The 12,256-nt window shown below is 39.7% G+C and overlaps 1 protein-coding gene across 1 annotated transcript in view; it reads left to right on the top strand.

Annotated features, from left to right (window-relative positions):
• LOC123980937 (coxsackievirus and adenovirus receptor-like) overlaps positions 1–8,948 on the top strand; it is a 20,871-nt gene extending 11,923 nt beyond the window's left edge. Inside the window, exons 2-3 of the mRNA XM_046065560.1 lie at positions 6,313–6,657; positions 6,814–8,948. Coding sequence (XP_045921516.1) covers positions 6,313–6,657; positions 6,814–6,896 — 428 coding nt within the window. The 3' untranslated portion in view covers positions 6,897–8,948. The remainder of the gene's footprint in view (positions 1–6,312; positions 6,658–6,813) is intronic.
• Positions 8,949–12,256: the final 3,308 nt, after the last annotated feature.

Raw genomic sequence — 12,256 nt, 5'->3', positions numbered from 1 at the left:
GATGTGATTTTCTGGAATTTTCTTTGGGATTCTGTCTTTCACTGTTAGAATGTACATATGATTAAAATTATAGATCGTTGCATTCTTTGTAAGTGGGCAAACCTGCAAAATCAGCAAGGGGTCAAATACTTTTTTCCCCCACTGTATCCATACACAGGAGAGAAATGCAATTTCTTACTCTTTAAGAGTGCTTATTCACTGTTTTAAACATCAAACTCCCATATAAATAGGCATTTTTGAGGGACCGTTGGAAGAGCTCGGGAAAGAGTTGCCGCTTAGAGCACCATCTTGCCGGAAGCCCATGAGGGGGTAACTATCTGATACTATAACTATCTGATAAACGAGGAACTAAATGTGCCCTGAATACAAAATGGACCGAAACAATAACAACACAACTTGAGTTTTCAAATGTTATATCAGTAAAAGCAGGGACACAAGGTCAAGGTTTTGTAAAGTTTAGGCTTTATTTAGCCATCAAATCAAGTAAAGTTTCAAAACATATTACACTAAAAGGTATCAACAGAATTACTCAAAGTGGGTCTTAACTAAACTGAGGTGAACGTAACAAACCCAACCTACTGAATGACACACACACACACACAAAGGTTAGTCTACACTAAACACAAAGGGGAGAAAACCTAACTTACTACAATTTAAAAAGACCCAAACTAAACCCAACAACTGACCATAAGAAAATACTAAACAAACACTACTGAAACCCAGTGTTAATCTAACAAATCAAATATCCACATGATGCCTTGTTAAGAATTTTGTAGTTCAGAGTCCCTCTGCACAGTGCCAGGAGATGGTTCCTTCCACTTCCTGTGGTGGAGTATAAAAGGCAAAGGTCTCAAACTCCAGGCTGAGTTCAGCCCAGACAGAACGTAGCAAAACGTTTTTTTCCAACTGTAGCCGTGTATGCAAGCGCGCTGAATTTTCCTGGCTCTTTAACACTGTTGTGTTTACAAACTTGTTGCAGCTGATTGGGTAACACCTGACATACGCCCGCCAAACAAGAGAAAACATATCTCAAAGCCTGTTGCAGAATGTCGCACAACGTTGCAAGGAAACATGTCATTCAATCAGAAAATGTTGCAAACCGGTACAAAACGTTTTGAGATTGAACTCGCCCCAGCTCCCCCTTTGGCAGATGACTCGCATGTAACAACATAAAAATGTTCATAAAAGGAAGAATGGGACACAGCACACGTCTGATCCTTACTGTTTGTTGGGAGAACAGTGGATACTTTGAATACAGCCCACATCCCTAATATTTCTGCGTAAGTACAACAAATAACGTGGCAAGTTGGTAGGGAATTGAATATAAACATGTCACTTACAGTTGATGCCCTCGCGGTGAGAGTCGAGCTTTCAGTGCAACATCAACAAACAAAGGAGGTGTAATCTCAATGAATTACTGCACCGACAGCACCGCTGCGCTGTGAGGCCCATTATTTTCAATGGCTTGTGCCACGCCATGGTGGTTTGTTGCTGCGTCGAGCAACATGCACCGCATGGCAAGCTTGCGTTCCACGGTCAAAGTAGTTGAAGGTTTGCGCTGAACCCACCTTCAAGCGCAGCATAAATCACTTCTTTTCTGAAAGGACCTTTATGAAGAATGTAGTCCTCTGCAGACCTTCAGTCACTGAACATTTAACGTTGCATCCTGTTCGCTCCTCCTGTCTGTGTTGAGAAAATGTTGCCAGGTGTAAAACTCTAACAAAACATCAGGAGCTTATAGATTTTATTTATTTTTTTTAAGGACCATACTAATTAACTTCATTCCAGTTATTAATAATACTGCATGAGAGATGTTCTCATTTTCTTTCTATCATTTTCACTAAAACATGCAAGTCATGCTCATCTATATAACGTCTCTGATATCGCTCAGCGGCAACAACAGCCTGCAGCCATCCTTTCCTGCATTAATTTGTTGTGGAAATGTTTTTATTCATGTAAAAGGGAAACACAATATTCAATTGGCATGTGACAATTCAAAACATAAAATATAAGAGAACCGAAAACTTGAGAGAAAAGAAACTGTGTTAGGAAGTTGTCAAAGTTACTGACTGGTGCTGCACATTTCGGGGTCATTTTATAATCAGTACCTTGATTTTTTTTTTTTTTTTTTTTTTTTTTTACTTGAGTAAAAAGAAATAAGTGCAAATTAACCTTTCTCAAAGCCTTTTAATTTGCTATTTAATATCAGGGTACCCCCAGGATTCTCTTCTTTTTAAGACCTTTTTAATACCACCTAGGATGAAGTTTAATACCAACTTCACTGCCTTATAATGAAAAATCTGTATGAATTTTAAGCCTGAGAAAATTATTTAAAAAGTTACATGAGTTTAATAAAACATTATTATAATACATTAATATTTAACACACTAGCTTTTTGGAGTGTGTTTGTACTTTGATATGAATCAAGGACGTCACTTTGTGTTGAAAAGTGGTGGGACATAAAGGTTCAAATTAAGGGTGTGACGGTAACGTTACCTGTACTACCATATAACGTCAGAGTCGCACCTAACAGATTAAATTATAAAGTCACACACATTAAAAGTGTTTATTAAACTAGTAAACTAAACTTGAATGCTTTGGTAATGAAGTTTAATACTTTTAAGGCCTTATTTTTGGAATATGAAATTTAAGACTTTTTTAAAATACTTTTAAGACCCTGTGGGTACCCAGAATATATAAAAAATATTATAAAGTTATTCAGAACAATTTTTACAGATTCTTTCAAAAGTGATTGGAACAAAACTAGCCATTTCAAAAGTGCTAGGGCATCACCACTGGTCTCCATAAATGAACGATTAGCTTAGCTAACATTATTTCTAATAACAGTGGGCTAAGTTGTAAAATTGGCAACATTACTGTATCTGACAGGATAGTTAATATTGTCAGCTAGCTTACTGTGTTACATCAGGCTTGCTCTCCGACAGACAGATCGTTCAGCAGTTCAGAAGTAACATCCTAATGGAGTAGTATGTAGCTGCAGTACCAGAGACTGCATTTTCAGGAATGCAGTCCCAGGAACGGAATTGTAGGACCCTTGTTTTCTTTGACACTGCCAGCTAGCTTGCTAACTAGCTAGCTAACTATGTTAACTATGTTACTCTTGACCGCTCCCCGAAGCCAGTTACTCCAACTTGTGTTATTACTGACTCTTTCAGACAGCGTGAGGCTGTTGTGCACAGCTGTAGGATTAGTCGTTGTCATGAATTTGGTCGCTGAATTTGGTTTAGGCACAAACATTTCTGGTGGTTATGGTAAGTGTAGGGGGCTTCGGGGAGCTGTAGACACCTTTTTAATACGAACCTGGTCTGTATGAGATGCCCCAGAGTATCTCATACAGACACATCCGGGTGTGTCTCACACAGTCACTGAAGGGTACTTTTAGTGTCAAATAACTACGCTTTGTTACTTTTTTTGAATTTTGTTGGTATTGGACGCCCTGAGATGAGAAAGGTCTGGTTACCCTTACTCTAACCGTCACAGGGGTGTGTGCCTAAACCTAAGTTGCTGATTAAATGCATGTTAATCCTACAGTTGTGCAAATGGTTAAACTCCTGTCTGCCTATCCATCTCCAATTCACTAGATGGCGCTGACGCAAAAGAATTATGATCCCAGGACCGCAGGGGTCCCGAAAGTGCAGCCTCTGATACTGCACCTATATAATAATGTCCTAACGCGTTGAGCTGTCCGCAGTGTAGCGGACTTGGAATAGACCTGCCGAGCTCTGCCTCTGATTGGCTGTCAGCATTAGGAGTGACGATTGCTTAGGCATATGCAGCTGTAAAGCTCATGCTAGAGTGAACTCGGTAGATATAATCGACCGAGGATCGACTAACCCTAAATATTATCAGATCGGCACTAATGATGTAGGTGACATAGACGGACCAGTCCTAACACAGCAGTCCCTCCCAGCTGCAGTCAGTCACTCCTCCTCATCTAGAGACTGCAAATGAATCGCGCATACGCAAAAATGTTTAGTGCTACATGGTTGTAGTTCTAAACATGTTTAGGTTTTTTTTATTCACTTTTTGTCTCTCCCACGACATTATTCCTCTGTCTTACAGTGTCATCACAATTACATGCCAATTATGAAAATTAGGTTATGATTGTGTCATTTAGGGACTTCTTTCGACTTTTAGGGTAGCCAATAGCTACTTTCTTATAGAGGAGTTGTCAACACTGCAACGGCACCGGGAATCATACGGTGTAGACAGCAACAGCGGAGAATTTCAGGAGGCATCCACAGACAAACTGTGCGTGACAAAAAAGTTGGTTGCTGGCAGCCCTGGCCTCAGCAATGATGTTTTACATGAACAGATTTACCAGCTTTAAGCGGTCGTCTTATGTGCATGTGTTCACTCGCACAGACTTCACCATGTACCCATCAGAGGATGGTACATGGTGGCCATAAAGGGATGGACATGGTCAGAAACAATGCTCAGGTAGGCCGTGGCATTTAAACGATGCCCAATTGGCACTAAGGGGCCTAAAGTGTGCCAAGAAAACATCCCCCACACCATTACACCACCACCACCAGCCTGCACAGTGGTAACAAGGCATGATGGATCCATGTTCTCATTCTGTTTACGCCAAATTCTGACTCTACCATCTGAATGTCTCAACAGAAATCGAGACTCATCAGACCAGGCAACATTTTTCCAGTCTTCGACTGTCCAATTTTGTGAGCTCTTGCAAATTGTAGCCTCTTTTTCCTATTTGTAGTGGAGATGAGTGGTACCCGGTGGGGTCTTCTGCTGTTGTAGCCCATCCGCCTCAAGGTTGTGCGTGTTGTGGCTTCACAAATGCTTTGCCGCATACCTCGGTTGTAACGAGTGGTTATTTCAGTCAAAGTTGCTCTTCTATCAGGTTGAATCAGTCGGCCCATTCTCCTCTGACCTCTAGCATCAACAAGGCATTTTCGCCCACAGGACTGCCGCATACTGGATGTTTTTCCCTTTTCACACCATTCTTTGTAAACCCTAGAAAATCCCAGTAACTGAGCAGATTGTGAAATTTTGATTTGTGAAAAAGATTTTTTTTGTAATTCGCAACCCTCACCACTAAATGTCACTAAACTCACGCACTTAACACATCAGATCTCGATTAAAGGTTATTTCAACGTGTTCTCATCTCAGTGCGTCATTACCGATGCTTTCAAAGCAAAGCATAATTATTTGACGCTACAACTCTTTAGCGTCCGTATGAAACGCCACCATTAGCTACGTTGCAGCAACACAAAGGAATCCAAGTTTTAAAGCTTAGCCTCACGGCCAATGTGCTAGCAGGTAGGGTTAGCCGGTCGACATGCATAAATTCAGTGACTTAGGTTTAGGCACTAACATTTCTGATGGTTAAGGTGAGGGTAGGGGGCTTCGGGGGCTGTCAACACCTTTTAACAGTTCAGTTTGGTAGTTTGGTCTATGTGAGACGCCCCAGAGCGTCTCACACAGATGCTGAAGGATACCTTTAGCGTTAAATAACTACGCTTTGTCACTTTTTCTGAAATTGTTGGTATTGGACGCCCTTAAAAGAGAACGTTCTAGTTATTTTAATTTTCCCTTATTCATTTGATTAGTAATTATAACCAGGACCCTAATGCCCAGTGTTCACCCTCAAAAAGCATTTCCATCCATGAAGACCTCGAGTTTTGTTAGGTACCGGTTGAAATCCTCAGAGCCATTGTCAGATATTACACTGGTGTTGTGGGCCCTGGGTAACCACGGTGATGGGAGTCTCCATCACTAAGTGTGCGTTCAGGTTTAAGTCCCCAACGGGATATAAGAACATGAATCGCCCATACATTCAGGTTATCCACAAAGCCACCTTGGTTTAAAGGGAAGTCTTTGCAGTTAACCTACAGCTGCAGTTAAGCTGTGGGTATGCTAACCAGAGGTGAAGGAAGTATTCAGGTCCATAACTTAAGGAAAGGTTCGGATACCAACCTCACTTTGAAAATACCAGTACAAGTAAAAATCTAATCCTGACTAACGTAAACGTATGAAAGTATCATAGCAACATGTACTTAAAGTACTCACAGTGGAGTAAAGTTTTACTGTCTGATGTTCCTGGATTAATATTCTGCTGCATTAATGTGACTGTTGCATTTTACTGCTTGATGTTTTAACTCCTTCATATTGTGTTGGTAGTTTTTGTCTACAGCAATGTGATGATCTAATGAAGTCAACAGTGCCTGAATAGAATCGTACAGTTGATGAAACAAACCAGTTTTATTCCTGTGGAGTCCTTTTGAAATGTAATTACTTTTTCTCTCTGGATGTTTTTATTGTTTTTAGATGTGGTACAAGTGAAACCTGGAGATAATGCCACTCTGCCATGTCAGGCTAGAGAAGCCTCCATCAGAGCTGTAGAGTGGAGCAGACCTGACCTGGAGCCAGAGTACGTCTTCTTTTACAGAGATGGACTCTCAGATCCAACCCTCCAGCATCCATCCTTTAAGGACCGGGTGCAGCTGGTGGACAGAGAGCTGAAGGACGGAGACGTGTCTTTAATTCTGAAGAACGTGAGCAGCAACGACACTGGAACATACGAGTGTCGAGTACTCACAGCAGGTGGATCAAGACGTAAGAGAGCCATTATTGAGACTGAGCCAATCAGAATCTACCAGCTGGAGGTTTCAGGTGAGTTTGTGGAGGTCAGTGTGTCTGTGTGCCATGTTGTAGCTGCAGTTTATTCCATGTTGATTCTGAGAGTCAAACATGAGGAATATAGAAGAGTAAATGGAGGCTGTTCCACTGTTCACTCATTTCCTGACTAATATGCACTTTGATCTTCAGGTTCCAACAGCGGAGACGTTGTGGAGGGAAACTACAGACTTTACTGCGGACTGGGAGTAGTGGTTTTGTTCTGGTTTGTTTAGCTGCTGTTGGATTGTTTGATGGTGATTAAGCAGGAGATAATCAGCTCCTCTGATCTCTTTCCACCATGTTTCATATTTTCAACACGATTTTCATTCTTTGAGTGTGAATGTGTAAATCTGGAGTTTGAGGCTCTCCACCATGATGACCTGCTTCATCATTGCAAAAAATTATTTGGGAAGGCTTTATGTACCTGATCCCAAAGTTGTCGTGTTGTAGATCATTCAAGATGTCCTCGCAGTAAATGATGATGGTGGTGATGATGATGTTAAATGCAGGGTACCCACGGGATCTTAAAAGTAAAAATTATTTTTTTATTTAATATTCTCAAAAAAGGCCTTTAAAAAGTATTGAATTTTGTTTACAAAGTGTTGTTTTTTTGTCATTTTGTAGGAATAAATAAATACCAAATGTATAAAATAGGGCTGGACAATATGATCTAAAATCAAAATCATGAGTCTGTTACAAGTAATGAAGTAATGTTCTTTTTCTCATGGTTCACTGATAAGGTTGGTTTTATAAATATGTTCCATACTCCATCAAAAGTTACTAATTCTCATTAATTTATAATTAATAATTTAATAATAATAATTTCACTTGATCATTAATATCAATGTGCAACTAAAGTTAATGATTTGGATTTTGGATTGTTTAATGATGGAGAAAGCGAGCGTGTAAGTTGTCAATCTGGCTGTAAATGTCAGTGTAGGTCACAATGTGTCCGTTAATAACAGTGGGAAATGGAAGGCGGTTAGCGCTAGCAAACATCTCCCTGTGCTTCAGACTCAGACGCAATGGGGTACAGAATTAAAAAATATTTAACATGTTGGTTATTTTATCTTTTAGAGGTTCTGAATTTCAGTTTCTTGAATTACTTTTCAATTAGTTGTCCAGCCCTAGTATTAAATAGTTTGTGTGTGTGTGTAGGCTAATGTTATAAGTGACTACTTTCTGTCAGAAGTACAATACAGTTAACTACACCGCAGTCTCCTTACAGTGTTGTTCTATCCTTATTGTAACTACTTTAACAGTTCATGCAGCCTGTTGTTTTGCTTGAAGCGTATGGATTTGCAGCCTTAAAGTCTCATGAATTGCGCATGGTGAGATTAAAGTGGAGTTACTGTGTGTGTCTACTAGTGTTTTACTGTAGAAATAAACCTGAGTATAATTATCTACAAAAAAGGATTAAATAGGGACATGTGGTTATGAAATAATATGAATTATACAAAAATCAAGAGTGCAGTGTGTTATGTAAATTCAAGCTGATAATTGTTATTAATAGAAAGCCTTTAATAAGAAAGTCTGTTCTGTGCTTTGGACAAAAATATTTACATGTTACTGTTGTGTATGTTTTGTTAAATGCATATGTTACATTTTTTAACATCATTATGCATTATGATATGCCATATTATGAAATTCCACGCATGTTCTAAAAGTTTAAACTATTATCTCTGCATTTTTTTTCTTTAAACAATGACAATGATTTCTCCTCTTAAGGGAGTGCAATCCTTAGTAAGATAGGAGCTCAGGTACAGAAAAGAGTATGGACAGTTTTGGGTTAGGCATGAGTGGAAAAAGTGTGAAGTAATGTAAACGAATTAAGGCGTGGCAGCAAAGAGTAAACGTCGCCAAGGAAAGGGTATGGCTTTCGAGAGCGCTGAATGGTTGATTTACAATGATTGTGTAATCGGAAAACATTTCAAATCTTTAAAAAAATTTAATCTTACATCTTAAAGTTGTAAACTACATGTGTGTGTCTATCTCTCTATCGACTTTCTGATGTTCTAAAGGTGAATATTAAGACTGGATCATCCAAAACTATATAAAACAATGTTGCAGTGAAATTTTATAGTCAATGCAGCCAATTTTAACATACAAAACGTAAAAAGATTGTTTAAACTAAAACAAAATTAGTACACAAAGGCCACTGGATGGCAGCAAGGGGTAAGAAATTCACCATCAGAGCTTGGGCGGTTGTAGTAGACTAAGGGCTATAGAAGACAGTGTAACTCAGGTATTTGTCTTGAAAAGGAATAAAAAGTCTTTGCACCGATTTTTGTCTGACTCCAGTAAGTTTTTGGACTCCAAGTTAGTGACTATTTTGGCAACATTTTCTAAGTGGTGTTTTGGATTTTTAGCTGGCCTAGCCCGAACTTATTCTCCATCATTACATTTATTTACGAAAAAAACAAACATATCCTGCACATCAGAACATCAGGTCAAATGACATACTGGCTTAAATCACAATTTCACTTAATTGTCACTCCAACTAAACTCTCAACTCTAACCTGCCCTACAAATGCAAACAACCTTAACTCGCCAGAGCGTAGAACTGAGAAAAATTACTTTAAATTTGTTTTCTGGCCTGGTCAAATGAATTGTAGGTAGAATATTGAAAATGTGGCAATTCATTGTTTTTTAAATAATGTATATGAATTTATATACATACACGTCTTTATCTCAGACATGACCTTTGACCCTTATTTGGAAGTGGAATGTACTTTGCCTTTGCATTGTCTTCAAAATTATAAGGGGAAGACAAAAGGAATTAACTTCAATTTAATAACTCCCTTGGTAGCTTCTTCCTGGATAAAATCAGTAGAATAATATCTACATAAAATCAATTAATCATGGCACAGGATTAATTTGAAACAAAACAAACCAGACCGGACTGCATGAAATGATTAATTGCATATGTTTTTACGATTGCTTATAGCTGACAAGCCATCTAGTTATTGTTTGTTTCCAATACTTTGCATTCTGATCAGACAGATCAGGATATATGCAGGGTTAGGACAGAGCTCCAGTCTCATCTCGCATCTCCCTCCACAGACAGAATTCATCGACACCGTGTCAGCGGTCGCACCCAGTAATTTCTTTCAGGTTCCATCCATTTTTTATTTGAAAAGCAGAGTGTGACACTGAGAAATAATTATATACTTCTATGTAGGGGTGTGTGACATGTATCGTCTACCATAATATCTTTGTTATCTATATATCTTTTTTTAATGATGAGTGAGCAGAAATTATCAAATAGGCTACGTCACTCACTTTGCAAAAAACACTTCTGTGCAGTCACTGCATCATGCATGCAGTACACGTGTGCTAGGGTTAAACAAGCCACAGCTCCAAAAAAAATCAGGACTGAAGTTAAAAATGAGTGCACTATTTTATTTATTTAATACAGGAACAAACTGAGGAACACTGTTCTCCATGCCTGCATGTACTGAGTCCAAACACAAAGGGTGAAAAAAATATTCCAAAGAGAGAATCCAAAAAGGCAGAAATCCTAATATCAATATGAACAGGCAGGGTCCAAGCAAGAGATTGTGCCGGAACGTGTGAAATGTGCCATCTGCTGAAAATATTTATTTTTATTATAATTAACCAGTTGTGATCAAATAACTAATTATTTTAAACGCATAGCGTAACTGCACATTGTTTTAAAGGGCAATCAGAAACCATTATTAGCTACCAAATTTAATAGTAAATAAGGAAATCCATTAGACTCACCCTAATAGGCTGGACGATATCTTGGATTTTATTTGTGTAGAAGGGCAGTGCAGTGACGGAGCGAAAAAGGCTTAAACTCCAGCTAACTCCGGCACAAATTAAGCACTGGATAGAACAGTACTGCAGGCAATACATACAGGGCTAACAACAGAAGTAGACTACTTAAAGGGTGCTTTTTAACCCTTCCTCTTTTAGTTCAGTTGAATCGCACTAGAGTTTGTTGAGAAGAGGGGAGAAGTATCGGACCACCTTCCACACTGTGAGGAGCTCCAACGCGTTTATGTGGAGAGGTTTGTGGGCATGCCACAGATCGCCACATGCAGGTGGACAAACCACCACTGTAGCCTCCTTATGTGTAGGAGGCCCAGGGGGACCACCACGTGAGCCACTGACATGAGGCCCAGAAGCCTCATGATTGACAGGGCCCTCACCACCGTCCATGGGACCACACAGTGGAGCAGCTCCGTCAGAGCACCCATGCTCTCCTGAGAGAGCTGTGCTCTCCAGAAAAAGGAATACAGCATCACACCCAGGTAGGTGAGCCTAGGTAGGGAGGGAATAGGAGCAATCCCCCTCCCAAAATTTCACTGGTGCTTTCCAGAATGCCGTGGTTGCACAGGGGGTTAGACCATGAGCAGGCCACCCCTGGCGCCTTGGGAGGGTGACACTGAGCCGGCAAGACAGGCTCCGGCTGTGACAGCAGGGCAGGAGGCCGGGGGACGGCGTAGTGAGCTGTGCCTGTAGCAGCATTTGGCCGACTATGGCACTGGCAGTCCTTGCGACTGCAGGGGTCTTGCCAGGGGAGTGGCAATTATTTGCATGTTCACAGTCAGGCGAAGCTAGGTTTTTCATATTCTGCCTGAAAAGTTTCTCTGCTCAGGTAGACACATTGAAGGGAACAAGGCCATGAATAACACACAGAGTATAATCCTTAAGTTTTAGGAATAAAATACTAATCGTATCATACCCAGTGAGACCACAGTCATTCCTTCAATGACTGCAATAAGTGCTCTTCAAAACAAAAAACAGGACCAAGGGCCTCATGTATAAACGCTGCCTATGCACAAAACAGTTACGTACGCTTGTTTTCAAACATACGTCTGATGTATAAAAATGAATGTGACGTGAGAATGTGCGCAAAGTTCACAAACTTTTGTCTCCAAAGTACTGAAACTCACCAAATGTTTCAAAATAGCATTTCTACTCCAGTTTCTGTGCATATGTAATGAAGTAGTCAATGACAAACCTAAGTGTGATCATGTATGTGGATGTTTACTATCAAAATTAAATTGAATGTGAAAGGACTAGATAATGTCTCTCACATTTAATTTCATTTCATGTCATATATCACTTTATCATTTAAACATTCAAACCAGCAGTGTTATTTGTGCTTGCGCTAGTGACCTTTCGGTTGTAAAAGATACAAGCCAAGTGCCAACTCAAATCTCCATCCCAGAGCACAGAGGAGAAGGATGGACTGTTGAATGGATTAATCCAGAGGAAAAAACACTCACCTGGGCGAAAACCAAACAACATCATTGTCGTCAACGTAATTGTGGAGCATCTTGGTACTGAGGTGGTGGACCCAACCACTTACAAAAAATTTGTATGCCTGCTATACTTTTATATGCTTTAATTTGTTGTCTTGAGTAGAAGGATGTCTGCAGGACAAGGTAGTTGTTCATATCTACCGCCTCGATGACAGGCAGATCTTTCAATTCAGTTGAAAAATTGCTCCTCTTCATAACATTAGGATCACATCCAACATATGTTTCAGTTTTTTTTTTATATGTTTCTCTTGTAATAGCGTCTAAAGTAGTACAATGAAATTACAAATTATACATTTGTG

The sequence above is a fragment of the Micropterus dolomieu genome, linkage group LG12 (genome assembly GCF_021292245.1).
Source record: "Micropterus dolomieu isolate WLL.071019.BEF.003 ecotype Adirondacks linkage group LG12, ASM2129224v1, whole genome shotgun sequence".
NCBI lineage: Eukaryota > Metazoa > Chordata > Actinopteri > Centrarchiformes > Centrarchidae > Micropterus > Micropterus dolomieu.
This window is presented reverse-complemented; position numbering and strand designations above follow the sequence as displayed.